The 18,194-nt window shown below is 47.3% G+C and overlaps 3 protein-coding genes across 8 annotated transcripts in view; 2 read left to right on the plus strand and 1 right to left on the minus strand.

Annotated features, from left to right (window-relative positions):
* LOC119301509 (actin cytoskeleton-regulatory complex protein PAN1-like) overlaps positions 1-1,570 on the plus strand; it is a 6,830-nt gene extending 5,260 nt beyond the window's left edge. Inside the window, exons 8-9 of one of the 5 annotated variants that reach the window (XM_037578484.1) lie at positions 347-1,134; positions 1,398-1,570. In XM_037578484.1, the coding sequence (XP_037434381.1) occupies positions 347-739 (393 nt within the window). In that variant the 3' untranslated portion in view covers positions 740-1,134; positions 1,398-1,570. Of the gene's footprint in view, positions 1,140-1,397 lie in introns of those variants that run through there. The other 4 variants (XM_037578480.1, XM_037578483.1, XM_037578482.1 and 1 more) reach the window with 4 other exon arrangements.
* A 1,230-nt stretch (positions 1,571-2,800) lies between these two features.
* Positions 2,801-7,915, minus strand: LOC119301510 (probable ubiquitin receptor RAD23). Of its 2 annotated transcripts, none has more exons than XM_037578486.1 (11): positions 7,745-7,915; positions 5,967-6,128; positions 5,583-5,636; positions 4,992-5,080; positions 4,564-4,614; positions 4,253-4,430; positions 3,865-4,002; positions 3,664-3,780; positions 3,468-3,580; positions 3,307-3,385; positions 2,801-3,188 (listed from the first exon to the last, which is right to left on the minus strand). In XM_037578486.1, the coding sequence occupies exons 1-11, from the start codon at positions 7,808-7,810 to the stop codon at positions 3,060-3,062; spliced, it is 1,176 nt and encodes a 391-aa protein (XP_037434383.1). In that variant the 5' UTR covers positions 7,811-7,915; the 3' UTR covers positions 2,801-3,059. The 2 variants fall into 2 exon arrangements, with proteins under 2 accessions (XP_037434383.1, XP_037434382.1); XM_037578485.1 differs by having other exon boundaries at positions 4,564-4,626; positions 7,745-7,914.
* A 5,664-nt stretch (positions 7,916-13,579) lies between these two features.
* LOC119297335 (cytokinin hydroxylase-like) lies at positions 13,580-16,261 on the plus strand. Its single transcript, XM_037575168.1, has 5 exons — positions 13,580-13,943; positions 14,038-14,267; positions 14,360-14,601; positions 15,075-15,474; positions 15,591-16,261. The coding sequence occupies exons 1-5, from the start codon at positions 13,658-13,660 to the stop codon at positions 16,017-16,019; spliced, it is 1,587 nt and encodes a 528-aa protein (XP_037431065.1). The 5' UTR covers positions 13,580-13,657; the 3' UTR covers positions 16,020-16,261.
* The last annotated feature ends 1,933 nt before the right edge of the window (positions 16,262-18,194 follow it).

Below are 18,194 nucleotides of genomic sequence, written 5' to 3' on the forward strand. Positions count from 1 at the left end.
GATCATTGTTATCGATGACGAGGTGATGACTGAAGCCCCTGGAGAACAGTGCAAGGCACCAGCTCCATGCATGAACGTTCCTGTCGTCCCGCCCACTGATCAGGTGAAGGCTGAAGCCCCTAGAGGTCAGTCCAAGCCACCAGTTCCATCCAAGGACGTTCCTGCTGTCCCTCCCGCTGATCAGGTGATGACTGAAGCCCCTAGAGGTATGTCCAAGACACCAACTCCATCCAAGGACGTTCCTGCTGTCCCTCCCACAGATCAGGTGATGACTGAAGCCCCTAGAGGTTTGTCCAAGACACCAACTCCATCCAAGGACGTTGCTGCTGTCCCTCCCACAGATCAGGTGATGACTGAAGCCCCTGGAGGTTTGTCCAAGACACCAGCTCCATCCAAGGACGTTCCTGCTGTCCCTCCCACTGATCAGGTGATGACTGAAACCCCTAGAGGCCAGTCCCAGCCAGCAGCACAGCGCATGGACACTGCCGTCCCTCCTGCGGACCACGGAGATCGGTCCAATCCATCTACGATCATGGACATTGCTGCTGTGCCTCCAGCTATGACCCAAGCCCCTATGGATCAGTCACAGCCACCAGCTCCTTGCTCCATCACCGCTGATCAGGTGGTTCCACCTCCTTCGGCCGACCTGCCTGGTTTACCTCCTTCAAATCCAAGCAGTTGGGCTGGCGTGATAGACATTTCTGATGATGATGATGATGACGACGACGACGACGAATGAACTCCTTTTCCGTCACTCTATACTCTCCTTATTCTGGATTAAACTGCTGGTCAGTGCTTACCATAGATAGGTACTAGTAACTTATCAACTGTCGTTCCATTAAATTCTGCTGTGGAGGCATAGAGCTCTGATCTGAACGGCGAAACATCCTCCTATAGATGACTTTAGTATTTTGTGAGACGGTGGCTTGGGCATGGCGAACTGAAGCATGGAGTTAGCTGCACTATAGTGCTGAAGCATGCGCTATAGGAGTAATATTTTGTGAGACGGTGGCCTGGGCATGGTGAACTGAAGCATGGAGATAGTTGAGACTTGTTGTACTCGCTGGATCATTTGCGCCATGTCGTCAATCATTCTTCTTGCTTCGAGAAAATCTCAGTGTCTAATACTGCATGGTAAATTGGTTATTGTTGCTCCTCATCTACTCCCTCCGTCTCATAATATAAGAAGAGCCTTTTGACACCACTAGTGTCAAAAACGCTCTTATATATTATAGGACGGATGGAGTACCATTCCACGTGCCGTGTTACTGGTTATGCTGTTGCTCCTTGCTTGCCATGGTGCTTTTGTGAACATGCCATTTGCTCGTGGAACATATGTTCATATGACTATATGCACCATTGAGATGCATCTTACTGTTATCCTGGGTCAAATGCAGACGAGCATGGGAACGGAAGGGTGAAGAGAAACGGAGAGAATGCGGACTGAACATGCTCGCTGATATACGTACTTCTCAGTCGGAACCATGGTATGGAAGCTCTGGAAGTTACCTTACGGTGGTGCTGTATTTTATTTTATTTTTGAAACGTGGCAAAAGATTTGCTATTTTTATTGATTAAGAAGAAGAGAATTGCCAGGTTAATTGATGAAAAACCGGGCTAAAACCGATACAACTCAACCCACATGACATGGTCACCACCGGCCAACCTGGCCACCGGCATGGGACACAAAGCTGCAAAGAAGGCATTTGCCGAGGAGTCACAAGCGTCATCGTCATCACCGGTTGCCTTGAACGAGCGACTCCGACTTCATCATAGAGCTCCAACCTCGAAGCCAACCTGCAAACAACTGTATAGAAGCCACGACGGCACATGCCACCTGATGGCCACACGCGTAAGCAACTGACAGCTCCGATTTTGACACTAGTGGTGCTGTATTTTTGGAAGACGGCCCCCATCGATCGACCCACAGAACAGATGCGGTGGATCGATCGGCCGCCGCGCGGGCGTGGTCTTGACTTGACCCCACCCTCTTGGCCCTCCACGCACGCACGGCTCATGCGCGCGTCCAACCGACGGTGGCTCGACGGAGACCCACGACGGATTTGAGCCAGCCATGAGCCATGGTTCCACCCGAGCCAAATCCCCTGCGAGTCTGCGACTGCGAGGTGCGAGCGGCCCTCTCCTCTGGCGCGGCGGCGCTGCTCCTCCACCCTTTTTCCAACAATAAAAGTTCTCAAACGTCGCCGTTGAGACCAGACAAGACGTTTGGGCACCCTTTTCCACGAGCTGAGTGGCATTTTTGCAAAGCCCATATTGTGTGTGGCATTTCTGCAAAGCCACATGTTCAAAGTGGCAAATATGCGATTTTCTCGACCGATGGGCATTGACAATGGTGGGATTCTTCACCGTGCCAAGACCCCAAGGAGACAATTTACCAAGGAAAACGGGTTCAAGGTCGGTCCGGCGAGCAAGCCTCTTCAGAAATTGAAGAATAGTGATTTCACGAATTTGGCACTGCATACGTTATTAGACACTACAAGCTTGTTTTGTTGCTACAAATGTTGCAATCTGCTGCTTGCGAGCGTTGGCCTCTAGTGCAAAACAAATTTAGACAAAGTCAAAAAATCCCCTGTAGGCCTATGTTCATTTTAATGAAAGCTGCACATTTTTGTCAGTCATAACTAACACTAGCGATCAAAGCGTGCCAAGAGAAGAGAGCCAAATATAGGCGCTGCAGGTAACGGCAACAAGAGCGGGCTCAATCGCACACATAGGCCACCCAGTGGGTTCCACGCTTGTTCAGAAGCGAAGGACCCAGGATACCTGAAGAAACAGCCACTTCGTCTATCACTAGATCAGCAGATCCAGCAAAAACTGACAGAGAACTTTTATACGCTGTCGTTAAGTCTGTGAATTAACATTTAAAGACAATCTAGAGTATGTACTAATAGCAAGGCAGAAAAGAATTACAAACTAAAGGACGAGACAAAATCTCAAAAAGATCTCTAAGGCCTGCCCTGCGAGTGCAGGAGTATCAGTCTCCCCACACCCTTGTTCCCATGGGCTTGTGCATGTATTCAGAAACAACCTGCTTTGTCTTACTGCGGCGCTCCGTCGTCAAACTCGTTCATGTGGTCTAACAGGTAGTTTGCGGCCAGGGTCTCGTCCTTGTTGCAGGCGAAGTACACCTCCAGAACAAGCGCCCGGTCAAAGCCCATTCCTTCAAGCTGCATATGCAAAATGCAATGAGGTTTTTTCATGGTGCCACAAATAAGCATAACAAAGTTCATGGAAATGCAGATGCGGGCAGTCGTGGAGAAACTTTCTCAAGATCTATGAGCTTACACGAAGTATAGCTTCATTCTCCTCAGGAGTGATAGCTATGGTCTGAGGCACACCCTCAGCAAACTGCTCTAGGAGATTCCTGGTTCAGCAAGTATGAGATTGTCAAGCAACATGCAAAAAAGCCCAAAGTAAAACGTCACGGAGATGAAAAAGATTCATACTCGTCTTCATCGCCCTCAGCTGGCTCATTGATTAAACGAAGGAACTCTGCTTGGTTGTCCTGAATCAGCTGCAAAATCTGAGGGTTTTGCTTTCCCAGCTCTTGAAGCAATGGCTGTAAAAAGAATGATCCTGTTAGTCAACTGTCATAAGTAGACTACTTTGACACAGGAGAAAGAGCAGCAACACAAAATGTACCTGTAAGATTTGAGGGTTGGCCTGCACTAAAGAAAGTAAGCTTCGGAATTGTGCATTGTTACGCAAAACATCCAGATTTCCTTCACCAGCAGCATTTGCTGAAGCATTTGGCAGGGCCTGCAAGGTACAAAGGGCAAGCGTTAAAAATATGTAAAAGAGGTAACCGCAGACCACAGAGGGAGAGAGAGAGGGAGAGAGTACTTGAGGGAAGAGGTCCAAGGGGCTAGCATTAGGACCGGAAGAGGCAACTGCAGGTTGAGCTGCTTGCGAAGCCAGGGCAGGATCAGCTGGCTGGGCACTTGGTGGTGGTGCAGGAATCTCCATCGGCTCAGGAATACCCTACATTGAAGATCGAAGGGTATTAGTTGTATAGCCAAGAGATCTGCAATATAAGTTGTGTAAAACATGCCGTTCTTGTAGTACATATTACATAGATTCGAAGACAACTAAGTTTGTAAAAGACACATAATCATATAATCTAGTCATTTACTCATTTGTAAGCAAGACATGATGTGTTCACTGCAATAGTTATTTGTGTATATTGAAGAACATTGAGCCATAACCAAACTAAGGGAGGATATCTTCTTACAGAATATAAATACTCAACAGCCCGCTCCGGGTTGTTGAATGCAGCACGTAGGGCACGCAACACAGTGTCTCTGTCCCATGTTCCACCACCCATTTCAAGAATTGACTGAATTGTTGCCTCTAGGGTGCCTCCCGCGACAAGGTTTGAAGCAGCCTGACCATAAGTTTCTGCTTCAGTGCTGTACAAATGATGGTAGTAAAGATCATGTCAAATGGGTTAAGAGTAAGTAATATAACTTCTTCAAATAGGAAAAATATTTTATGAGATTACAAATCAAAATAAGATGAAATAAAGAACATAAATCAACTCACGAGACAGCAACAGCAGGAGCTGGGGAGGCGGTGGCAGCTGGACCAGGAGCACTGACAGGTACACTACGTCAGTAAAGGTAAGGATAGGGTTATCTAGCTGCCAACAACCACTAGCCATATAGCATAACAATAATAATACAAAATTACAAATCGATGATAGGAAGCTATCATTTAATAACAACCTTTTGAGACTCTCCTGCTAAAGTTAAAAAGGAACTATACCAAGATATTAAAATATCACACCTTCTGTGACTGATAAAAAAGAAAGAAATACGGACTTGTGCATCTCATGGCATGTCATTTAAAATGGCAAGGCGGTATTTTATATACAAAAAATATCTTCAAAGAGACCAAAAAAAAACCTGAACACAACAGAATACGCCTGAAAAAGATCAAATCAGTTTTTTTTTAATATGAGTAAAACTCACATAGGTGCTTGCGCAGCCACTGCTTGAGGTGCTGGTGTGGCTGGTGCTTGAGAGGCAGGAGTAGCAGGCACTGTCTGAGTAGGGGGTGCCTGCGTAATAAATGCAGGTCAAAAAGTAGAATCTCACCAATAGAGAACACATAATGCAAGTCATATATAGTACTCCCTCCGTTCCTAAATATAAGACCTTTTAGAGATTCCAATATGGACTACATACGGATGTATATAGACTTTTTTGTGAGGAAATGAGAAGTTTGACTTAACCAGAAAAAGAAAATACAAACAGATGACAAAAATGCGTTGAGTCAGGAGCTCATAGTTGTGAACTTCGTAAAATCTACCATTCTAGTTCAACTATATAGTTGCCTCAGAGCTGAACTATCTGCCAATTGAAGAAACAACGAACTTAAACTGTACCATCATAGTTTCAGTGAAAAAATATGGCAAAAGGTACTGTCTGCGAATAACTACCAAAGAACCATGACAAAGTTTTGGATATATGGTACGGCTGAAAGAATTTTTTGCGCCAAAAGAACATAAAGAGCCATTAGTGGTGAGTAACTCATATCAGTGTAATCAAGTTCCAACTCACCTGATTTGAGGGTTCCTTGGATTTAGCTGGAGCTGCACTTGATGAGCCCTTATTCTGTGAAAGGTTGAGGGTCAGAAGCAATAATAACAATCATCTATCTTATGATCAGTTAATAGAAACAGTCCTGAAGCAACTCTAGGCTGTAGCCATACTAGAACAAAGTTTAACAAAAAGGATCAGCAATAGAAACACCTACAACTTTTAAGACAGTTCCAATAGACACTGAAGATCATTACGTTCCGAGAGTTCAAGAACTTGATATCCAAAACAAATACTTCCGACGCACAAAGGTATTGTTATGATTTTTTTTTATCATTCTACGCATCACTATGCAACTCCACAATTTTATGACATATATAAACTAGTATCAAGCAGGATGCGTACCTGTCTAAGCATTATCACAAGAAAGTTGTTTTCAACAACTTTGTTTTCCTCCAGCGTAGTCTCGTCCTTAAGAACTGACCCTTGGTATATGAGCATTTGTTGATCAGCTGGGTACACATTCTGCCCTTGTGAAGTCTCAATGAGCTTCTTTACATCAGAAACCTGAATCAATGAATCAATTACAAAGTTACAGCATTCCAATAGCAAAGAAACCAAAGAATCAGGAATTCACATGCTGGTATAATCTAAAGGCTACATAACCGCATACCATGTAACCACACTGCAAAGGCCCCATATCTTTACACCTACGATTGTTTGGCAAAGACCCGCCTATGATTCTACCATGCTGGTAGAATCTAAAGGTTACATAACCCCATACCATGTAACCACACGGCAAAGACCCCAGTATGGCAGTATCTTACACCTATGATTGTTTGTCAAAGATCCTTGGTTACTTAGTGACTGCACGCGCCTGCTGTTGGCCCTAGCTAGCAAATGCAGTAGCCTTTAGCAACGTCATGCAAATAGTTTACAAGTGGTGTATCTGTATTTCAAAACAAAATCGGATGTAACTTGTGTTTGGTACGCTAATTCAGTAACTTGGGCATCAATACTGTGAAACGTTTGTTTACACATGTTGTGGCCCATAATGGGCCAATCATAAGGGGGTTGCACATAAAGTGATGGCATGTGTCACTATATAAATAATTATCTCATTTCAGTCAGTCAACCCAAATATTTCATTATTATTTGCTTCACTAGTGGTAGAAAATACATGAGCGACAAAATTCTAAGTAGCAATACAGTAATAATTAATAACGCCCCTTCCGTTTCTGTTGCCACACAAAAGGTAGCTACAGTCCACAGATAAAAAAGATGTGGCCAGACGGAACCCTGTCTCCAATACTGACTCCAATTTGTAACATTGATTTTCCTCTAATAGTTGCCAGTATTCCATTCCTTGGGTTTGATACAAAATACTTAAAAAAGAACAACCACCTTCTTTACATAGTCCTAATCTATTTTGGCAACAAAACGATTAAGGAAGTTCACATATTCCAGAGAAGGTTTGTTCTCTACCAGCCAACAAATGTATGTATTTCTAAAGCTTCAATTGCTGCTGTCCAAAGAATCCGCATTAGCAGACAGAGAGAAAAATAATCCAGCATCACATTCTACATTTTGCATAAATTAATTCTCTGCAGTTATGACAGCATAGCCCATAGACCTCCAGCTGCCACTAAAATACGGCAGCTAAGGGCTTGCAATTTCAAGAGTTTCGACCACACACAAATGAAAAGGTCCATCAATAGATGCCACCTGTAGCATGTAAGGAGAAAGTCCCAAGAGAGCGACCCTTAGCTTCTACATACACTTCGGTTCATGGTAAGGATTCAAGTTGGTTGTGCATCTGGTAACACACCAATCAGTACAGCCTCACAGATTCCAAACCCCTGTATATTCGCCAAACAATCATAACCTACACATCGACGCGACCACAACCTAGACGAACTCCGCATCTGCTCCCCGCTCCGCCCAGAGCAGAGCCCAACCAAACGAGCCACAGATTGGATTCGCGGCGCCATCGCTCGCGCTGCACACGACTCGCGCCTAGCCAGCTCCCCGCGAACCCCACCAATCCCTCGGCGCGAAAACCGTGCCCAGCGACCCAGCCCCGCAGGGAACTCCAATAACCCACACCCTAAATCTCGCCCAGATACGCCAACCCTCGCGGCGGCAGACAGACAGATCGGGAGGCGGGGCGGGAGCGGCCGTACCTTGTCGGCGGGGTTCACTTCGATCTCGAATTTGGAGCCCTTGAGCGTCTTCACGGAGACCTTCATCTCGCCGCCGCGCGCGCGTGCGTCGGTCGCGGCGCTCGACGAGTTCGAGAGGCGGAGGCGGAGGCGGAGGGGGGGAGAGGGAGAGGGGAGAGAACAAGGAGGCGGCGTGTTTTCCCTGTTTTGTTTTTTATTTGGGCCCCTGGCGCACCGTGGACGGGTGGTTTTGTGGTTAACCCCTCTAGTTTGTTGTATTTGTAACATAACACGGCCGTGCTTCTCTGCAAGGGTCGCTTTTGGTGTCTTGATCGGTTTTTGTTTTTGACGTTGGAGAGGAGAGGAGGCTTCAAAGCTAAAGAGTAGACAGGGACACTGATTGGACGGGGGCATCTGCTGATTATTGCCAGTGATGTGCGTTTGGCGTGTTACAAACACAGACAACTCCGTGTCTAGAAGAAAAACTCTCACCAACTGACAAGCATCTGTCATGCTTATGTTATTTTCATCCAACAAACCAATATTCACTTGTGTTTTTTTTAATATACTACTGTACGAATTTTTTTTTTGAGAATACAAAAATACTAAGAATTGGACAGTAGGGGAGTTATGACTTATATGAACTACAGTACTAAACAGTAAATCAACAAAGGTTTCTTTATAAGCCTAGCAACATTATTATGTATGCAACTGATTTACACCTATCACACAACACCTGTGATAAGCAACTTTGGAATTGAAATCAAAGTTATGATGAATTAGGTCAGCAGATAATAAAAAATGATCTATACATGTTTCTTTTTGTTAGTCTTGATCTATACCTGTTAATATCAGTGTTTTTCCCATCAAATTTGAGTTTTTTTAGGGATATCAAATTTGAGTTGCTCACCACGTGGTCTGCTACTATCGGTTTTAGGATTGAGAAAGCATCAAAGACTCAACATTAAGCCCATGTTTAGCCCCTTTATGTTTATCTTTAATAAATAACTAAGTTTGTTAAGAGTGCCACGAAAGGTATTGAAAATCAATATAATTGTTAAACATAAAAAATATTTAAACTGTCTTGTTGTTGTAAAAACCCCGGTGATTATCATTATAAATTTAACACACAATCAAATGCCAGGAAAATCAACACCTTCATCAGTTTCTTGAGTAAGCATAGAAAAATGAGAGGGGCGTTTTGGTTCCCGGACTCATATTTTAGTAATCATGGTCATTGCATGTGCTATTGAGATTCGGAAAATGGAGGCTCTAGTGTCAGTTTGGTTCCGCTGAAAAGTCTAGTATTGAAGATATATTGGTGTGAACAGTTGGCACGATAGGGCCATTGCGTATGGCGTGAGTGCAATTCAATTTTGGGTAGGCGGTTTCGTATGTCTCGCGATTTTGGTCCATGGAACAGCAACATTTGATCTATCGAAGCCATGGCCCAGTTTTGTCAGGCAACACTGCTCTTCTTCGTGTAGACTACTCGCTGGACATGAGAGTGCGTTCACCAGGGTGAATTCCGCGGAGGACCATGACCGAGGACAGGATGAAATTCCCACTAGATCTAGTTGATAGGCACAACAATCTCCAATCCCCAAACCTGAGTTCTCCATCTCTGACTAATACTCCCTTCGTTCGAAAAAGTTTGTCCCAAGTTTATCTCTCAAATTGATGTATTTAGCACTAACTTGGTGCTAGATACATTCATTTGAGAGACAAGCTTTTTCGGACGGAGGGAGTAGATGTTTGATTTAGTTTTTTGTGTCGCTCTGTCTTGGCGATGTAGGCAGGTGCCCTGAGGCAAGAGTGGTCTGCTCTTTGCCTGTTCCCTCCAATGTCGTGTCGATGAGGCAATCAGAGACCATCTGATTCGTGAGTCCAAGAAGAAAGTGGCACCGGGGAATAAGGTATCGTCGATGCAGTTTGTTGAATCCATTTTGAAAGTGAATCTAATGCCCGCGCGGATGGACGAAGATGTACACTGCCTTGTGATAATCTAATTCTGTGCATTCACATACATGTGCCACACTGGATTAGTTGTATGGAAGTTCTTGAATCAAGTATAGCACGGATTTTCTTTTAGGGCAGCTATATCACGGATGTGGTTTGCAATCGCGATGCGAAATATACGTTTTCAAACTGGTTGTCTGTTGGGCCGTTTTATCGCTTAATGTACCGGAAGCCTCATAACGTAACCTACCAAGAATTAATGCGACATGGCATTTTTAATTATAGTGAATATACGGGAGAGACACAACTTTTAATACAATACAACACCAATCTCAAGGATAACGGATGGCTAGGATGTCGAGAGCAGCTAAACCAGTGTCATTGGTATATTGCGTTTCTTGTTTTTTCTAGTTGCATATACATTGTTGTATTTGTCTTTGCCACACATAGAACAAGGACGATTTGTAACCTCTACCTAGGTACAATCAGCATGGTCCGCATGAACTCAAAGAAAAAGAGCAACTGTACATGTTTATATGAGCACACCGGATCATTCTTTCCTATGCTTCTCATCTGAATGAAATAAGTATACTTGTGCCCATAAGTTTAGCCAGCCCCTAGTTAAAACAGCTCAACCAACACAGGGGTGTACGTGCAAGATCTCCTTCCAAATAGCAGCAGACGGCGGCGTATTAACTCGGCGTCCCGTTTCATGCCTTCCGTAACAGCAGACACCGTGCGGGACGAACGGAACCGCGGCGCGTACCCAGCCACGGCCCAAGGTTCACCGGCCACACGGGGCGCACACGGGGCATCGTCCGCAGGGGATCCCTCAGTATCCTGCCTTTCTGAGCTGTACCGGGGATCCTTTCCAGGCGCCGTACGCCTCCTTTCGCCTCACGAAATATAGGGCTCGAGCCCGAGCGAAAGTTACCCAAAAGTAGTTGTCCGATGCGGTGGACTGTTTAGGCCCAAACGTGTACGGGGTAGTAGTAGAATGGGCTCAGGGTTTGGCCCACAGGCCCTGAATGCATGGCCCAGCTCGCCTAGCAGTCTCTGCTTAAAAAAAGGGAAACTGGGTTAGCAGTCCACCTAGCTATTCCTCAGAATTCTCTCTCTCTCTCAAAAAAAAAAGCTATTCCTCAGAAGACCCTAAAAAAAAACTATTCCTCAGAAAAACAAAGCAGTCCAGTTAGCGCCACACTAGATAAAAAAACCTAGCGCCGCACTAGCTTCTATAAAAAAAAGGCCACACGGTTTGTAAGTGCCAGGGCATACGGCTAAGCTAAGACTGAAGTTTAGTTTAGTGAGTAACATAGGCAACATATATATGAGCTGTAACAACACAGACAAAATTAGTGGGCAAGTTGGAGGAACTGTCAAAAAGAATGGCGGACAGACAAACGGTGCCACTAGTCTAACAAAGTCCTACTAAAGCTTAAGCGCCTTCCGTCGCCGCCGAGTTACCTTGAAAGGTTCAGAAGAATTGAAACCGACATAGTCTACCACCAAGTTGCTTGCTGAATATGCAGAGCTCGGCTAATAGCTGCCATAAACATTCTAAGAAAGCAAAACCACTGCACAAGTCAGAGTTCTCTGTGGCTGTGCCATGTCTCACTGAGATCTTGAGATCCCTGTGACGTACGAGCTACACTATATTTACATGCACACTCCACATATCTCATTAACTAGCAGTGTGGAACGGCTCCAAGATACGTCTCTGGTTGTGTTGAATTAGATGCATATATATCCAATCATTTTTTTTTGGTAATGCCTCATGGCCAGCGGATCGGTCCCTGGTATATCAGTAAAACTGAGGGAGAAGGATATCTGGCCTCTTCAAAGACAGGGGTATGTGAGTGAAGGCGAATTATGCAGAGATCGGATTGGCGATTATTCCACTATCTTTATAATGTAACTTCTGCGAGAGATTTTTCAACACGCTGCCTAGTGGCCCTCTAGCATGCCCCAGGTGGTCATCCACATTCCTAGCAAGGAAGAGTCTGTAATTCAAACGTCATGACAGAGGTTGCTTGTTCTACACAGCGGGGAAAAGGTTCAGTTTCAGCTTTCGACCACGGTTACGCATTATTTTCAGCAACGAAAAAGCTTGCACCCCATTTCTTTGAAAAATGGCAGGTGCTCTGACCAACTCTAGGTCCACAAAGGGGGTTACAGTTGACACCCGGCTTTACAGGGAGCGCTTCCTACTTTTACAGTCTGACCGAAAACCGACAACAGCGAAAACTGCCTGAGACTTGAGCAAGAAGAGCAGCATCACCGACTCAGCCTTCAGTTATCTTTTCTCACCGCATGAGTGTGCGCGAACCAAATCTTCCGGAGGAAAAAAGGCGTGAAATCAGATCATTAGCCTGAGAGAACTAAACTGCTCTTCTTAAACCGTCACTAGCAGGAGCACTAAGCAGGATTTGCCGGTGCACCGACTTGGCCTCGATCGGGTACAGCTCATGCACGCTGTGTTTTCTGTTTCCAACTCAACCATGAGCCCTCTCCTTTCCTGGCATATATACAAATGTGATGAGAGCTCCGCACTAAACAATCATATTGTGTGAGGCTAAGGTTTTGTACGCATGCCTAAAGCTCGAGCGCACGGCATTTTCTTTCTCCAAGTTGCTGGAGGTGCAGAGAACTAGCTAGGCTTAATTGGCCTGCTGCTGAAAAACTAAAACAAAAATGGCCTCCTTTTGCCCCTTTTAGGCTCCGTTTGCAGGATTGCTAAGCTAGTTTATGCCTCTTGTCAGAAGAAGAAAAACTTTGCTTCAGAACCATCCATGGGTTACGTTTCCTCATCATCAGAATCGTCCATGGGGAAAGTGCAGGGAGAGGGATTGGAGAATATATAAAGCTATGATGCTGAACGAGATTTGCCAATTCTTTTTAAGGGATTGACCAGGTTATTGAATACTCTGTGCAATGATGGCACACTGATACTCTAATTTAAGCCTGATTCAGACAAGAAATCCTGGGGCTGGGCCTCTAATGCCGCTGCCCAAGCCTTATAATTAGCAGAACAGCATTCGGTGCCATCCTTGTGATGCTGCCCTCGAGTGCTCATTTTGGAATTTCTCTGTGTACTATATTGCTGTCTCTTCTGTGGTACTAGTACGTAAGCTGCGCGTAAGAAAGGAACATTTTTTGCGTAAATTGGGTAAAAATTATTGTCTAGCGGTCGTCTAGTTCCTTGGCGTCCGTTGAGCCCACCTGTCAGTCAGTGATTGCAGATGTTCTTCTGTATATACAGTATGTACGTATGTGTATATTGGGACTCTGGTACGTATATGCAGCTTTTGGCATATGGATTTGGTAGGATCTTTGCGGCTGATCTCTGCCGATCTTGAAATAGACTCAGGCCATGGGTTGGACGAATATTATTAGCAGCTAATTAAGAATTGCCTCCTTTATATCCCAAAATCTTTATGAGAGATAAATGGCTTCCAAATATGAGTGATACACTACTACTTTTTGCTAGTGGGAAGATAGATTGACCACATCAATTGCTTCTAAATAAACAAGAGTAAACCCTCCCGGCCCAGAGCAATCCAATCCCGTAGATTAGTCTCTAATTAAGGCGCCCACTAATGGAGTGACCGCACCAAAGGAGAATAACCTTTTTGTCACACGGTAATGCACTGTCTCTCACCTTATCAGCCAGTAAACAAGTCGTGCCCGTTTATGATACGAAAAAAAAGAAGATGGACGTTTTTTTTTATAGGAAATAATAGAAAGTAAAAAGGTAAACTTAGGAAATAGAATATCTTAATGGAGTAGTAGGGTATTTGGGAATTTTATTACTACGTGCCAGTAATGGTCCGGCTCTATCGGTATATATATAGCCCAGAGAAGCGCTGGGAAAGCCTGCATTGCAGGCGGCAGCTAGCTAGGAGTAACGCCTTCGCTCCAATTCTGGCTATCTCAGTTTCTCTCTTTGGTACATCCTATACATACAATTCTCTAATGGCGTTCGTGGCGGCCATGATCACCGCCGTCGCCTCGGCTGTCTCGGTGCTGCTGCTGAGGGCGGTGTGGGTGACCCTATCTTGCTACTTCCTGACGCCAATGAGGATCCGTAGAACTATGGCGGCGCAGGGCGTCCACGGCCCCCCGCCGCGCCCGCTCGTCGGCAACCTACGCCAGGTGTCGGCCCTCGTTGCGGAGGCCAACGCCGGCGACATGACGTCCCTGAGCCACGACATCGTCGGCCGCCTCATGCCCCATTACGTGCGCTGGTCGCAGACATACGGTGAGAATTTAAGATGGCCCCCACCGCATTGCGCGCCGGCCGCCGGGCGTACGGCGTACCGTGCGTACTGACCGATGGGGATCCCGCGTTTCAGGGAAGCTTTTCGTGTACTGGTACGGGAGCGAGCCGCGGCTGTGCCTGACGGACACGGACTTGATCAAGGAGTTCCTGTCGTCCAAGTACGCCCACGCCACCGGCAAGTCGTGGCTGCAGCGGCAGGGCACGAAGAACTTCATCGGCCGCGGCCTGCTCATGGCCAACGGCGCCAGGTGGTCGCACCAGCGCCACGTCGTCGCGCCGGCCTTCATGCCCGACAAGCTCAAGGTACGCATGCACGGCGTCGAACACATGGTGGCATTGCCATCAGTTTCTACCGGTTCGTTTGCCTGACCGCGCCGTACGCGTGCGCAACGCAGGGGCGTGTGGGGCACATGGTGGAGTGCACCAAGCAGACGATCCTGTCGCTGCGGGATGCGGCGGCGCGCGGCCGCGGCGAGACGGAGATCGGCGGCCACATGACCCGGCTCACCGGCGACATCATCTCCCGGACCGAGTTCGACACCAGCTACGACACCGGCAAGCGCATCTTCCACCTCCTCGAGGACCTGCAGCGCCTCACCGCGCGCTCCAGCCGCTACCTCTGGATCCCCGGCAGCCAGTGAGTCACGATCGCCCTCTCCTCCCGGCCGGCCAGCTCGATCCTCTCTTGCCTGCCTCGAACACACCACTCACTCCCTCGCTACTTGCCTGGCCCTTGTCGCCACTTTCGTTCACTTGCAGCCACATCTCGCACAGTGCATATGCGCGTCTAATGTGTGGAATTATCCTAACAGCTTAAGATAAACAAGCCGATTAAGCCGCTGTTAGCACAGTAATTGGTCTTAGATAACTACTATATGGCGTGCAGGCGCAGCCCATCCCTGTCCGGTTAGTTTTTGGGCAGTGGCACTGACTCCAACTTGTCCGGCGCTTTCGATTGATTCCATCATCCACTGGCGCATCCGTGCGTGGGCATATGTCCATTGCCGTACGCGCACATACGAGTAAACAAGTGCGCAGTACATGTGCTCGAGGACGAGAGTGTTCGGCCGATCATGGACTCATCGATCCGTGTTGCTGCCGTACGTGCAGGTACTTCCCCAGCAAGTACAGGAGGGAGATCGGGCGGCTGAACGGCGAGCTGGAGGGCGTCGTCTTGGAGTCCATCCGCCGGAGCCGCGAGATCGCCGACGAGGGCCGGACGACCTCCACGTACGGCCGGGGGCTCCTCGCCATGCTGCTCGCCGAGATGGAGAAGAAGAGGGAGAAGGGCGCAGGCGACGACGGCAAGTTCAGCTACGACACGCGGATGGTGATCGACGAGTGCAAGACCTTCTTCTTCGCCGGCCACGAGACGTCCGCGCTGCTGCTCACCTGGACGCTCATGCTGCTCGCCACGCACCCCGAGTGGCAGGACAAGGCCCGCGCGGAGGTCGCCCAGGTCTGCGGCGACGACCCGCCGTCCGCCGACCAGCTCTCCAAACTCACCGTGGTATGTCCTACAGTACTGTGTGCACGTGCGTACGTAAGCAATGTCTTATGGTATTTGATCGTTCGGCTCTTAGCGAAAATCTTGATGTTTTTTCTTGTGCGCGCGCGAACTTGCAGCTGCAGATGATCATCCACGAGACCCTGCGGCTGTATCCGCCGGCGACGCTGCTGCCGCGGATGGCGTTCGAGGACATCCGGCTCGGCGATCTCCACCTGCCGCGCGGGCTCTCGGTGTGGATACCCGTGCTGGCAATCCACCACGACGAGTCCATCTGGGGCGCCGACGCGCACGAGTTCAACCCGGAGCGGTTCGCCGCCGGGCGGCGCTCATCGGCGGGCGCCGGCCGGTTCCTGCCGTTCGCGGCCGGGCCGCGCAACTGCGTCGGGCAGGCGTACGCCCTCTTCGAGGCCAAGGTCGTCCTCGCCATGCTGCTGGCCAACTTCCGCTTCACCATCTCCGATGACTACCGCCACGCGCCGGTCAACGTGCTCACCCTCCGCCCCAAGTACGGCGTGCCCGTCCACCTCCGGCCGCTGCGGCCGTAGGGCCTCCATACATATTTTTGTTCCTTTGGCGCGCGCCTCGATCGGCTATAGAGAAAGATTTTGTGTTTTCTGATTGGTTGCCCTACCTGTCTGACTGACTGACGGGGGAGGCCGGCCTGTCAGTTGGCCCGGCTGGTATATGCTGCTATTCTTTCTAGAGTGGAGTTCCTGCACTAGTAGTTATATATACTTACAATGTATGCAAACGTCATGACAATTTTTGTTATGGTAATCCTAAACAAAGAAGAATTTTTATGCACAAAAAAAACAAAGAAGATACATGTGCATAATCTAAAACAGCAAATGATATCTCACAACCGTGTGTAACGACCACCAGGCAGACTGTAGAGACCATGCAGATACCCTGAACTTTGTTATTTCTGTAATCGCGGATGACATTCCGGGGTTTGAGTTTTAAATAAATGCGGCAATATTTATCCTAAAAAAAAAGATACCTGAACTGCCACAACTCAATTCTCTCCGCTTCCTCCGCCGATGCAACTGATTTATGTGTTGCCTCACCTTGGAGGTGATCCAATACATCACTCCTCGCACGATCCCGGCTTCGCTAGTGTTGTTGCTTTGCGGTGTGTCTCCATGTCAAGTCATCGACCTTGGCAATGACTCCTTCTCGTCGGCATCGTGTCTTGGCAAATGACTCCTTCTCGATGGCATCGTGTCTTCCGATGGTGTGGAGGGATGCGAGTGATGATTGACCATGGGTGAGACCAACTTGCGTCTGGTCGGGACGAGTTCATGCCCGAATTGGTGTGGGCGGTGGATCTTGGGTAGGCTTTGGGGCAATGGATGTGGGTGTGGTTGAAATCGATGGTATGCGGTCCAAAATGGTGGTGCAAACATGGTGGACATGATGGCATCATGTTTTTGTCGCTGTCCTTTGAAGCGAGCGGGTTAATAGCTCATTCTACATCGAGACGTTCCCGTGATACTCAGACCTTCATGTGCAACAAGGTTAGATGACAACATCAGTGTCGACAATGAGTGTGTGTTCTTGGGGGGTGAAAACACTAGGCCTAGGCTTTTTGATGGGAGTAAGAAGGGTCGACGTACATACATGATACTCTTGTTGAAGGTGTTGGCTCGTTTTAGGGGTGATAACCACACCGTTTGACCTCTTGGTTAGACCTAGCAACATTAGTGTATATATGACAATTCCTTTTATAACTCGTTGTCTTTGTGTACACGTTCTTGGTTATGATTTTATTCATGGGTAGTTTTGGGGTACTCTTTGGTGGTTTCTTTGTGTGCATCCTTACGTCGGGAGGTTTGTACTTTCATTTTTGGCATATTTCCCTGCATATATTATTATGGTCAGAAAGCACATGAGAGGGACCAAAAAGCCCCTTTTGTAATTACAATTCTGGCAAAAAGGAAAAAGAAATTGGAGCTCAACAATTATACACTTGTAGGAAGAAAATATATGTGTTGATACTATCAGCAAGGGTTGGAACAAGCGAATGGAAAGTCGCACATATGTACGCAGGTGCAATCATCACCACCTGGTGTGGCAACATGCCAGATCTCGGTCCCACCGCCTACCAACTCACCACTCGCCACCGATGAGTGTTAGGAGCTCATGGCCACTAGCGGACGCAGACACCATGGTCAAGGCCTCATATGGCTCTGGTCAACAAAGGCCGAGGTTGAAGACAATGTTGGCCTCATAGTGGATGAAGGATGAATACACACCAAGATCAACAAACCGGACCATCCCCTATGAAAAAAAGGAGTTTGCATTGACAGCCAGGAGAGGATGCCCCTGAACTTGGCAAGAACTTCAAATCCATAAGATTTAGCATGCCTCCGCTTGTATGGACACCCAAGAAGACTGCTAAGTGGACCTCGAAGCGGAAGGTTGAAAAGGAGCAAGGCCATGGACAAAAGAAAACCGGTGCTAAGGAAGGCTTCCCTCTAGCACATAAGAATAACAATAGAAATCCAAGTAAGAGAAAAAGAGACAAGTCCAATCAATTAGATGGAGAAACATTCGCCATCTCAAGACCCATATATTCAATCTCAAACGGAAGCTAATGAAGAACATAGAGAAATTTGTTGGTGCAGAAAAAATAAGGGAAGACAACTCTGGCACGATAAATATCCGATCAAGACAAAGAAAGTAGAGGGTACAAAGACCGCGAGCTGTGAATATAGTGT

Source organism: Triticum dicoccoides, chromosome 5A, assembly GCF_002162155.2.
Source record: "Triticum dicoccoides isolate Atlit2015 ecotype Zavitan chromosome 5A, WEW_v2.0, whole genome shotgun sequence".
In the NCBI taxonomy this organism is placed as follows: Eukaryota; Viridiplantae; Streptophyta; class Magnoliopsida; order Poales; family Poaceae; genus Triticum; species Triticum dicoccoides.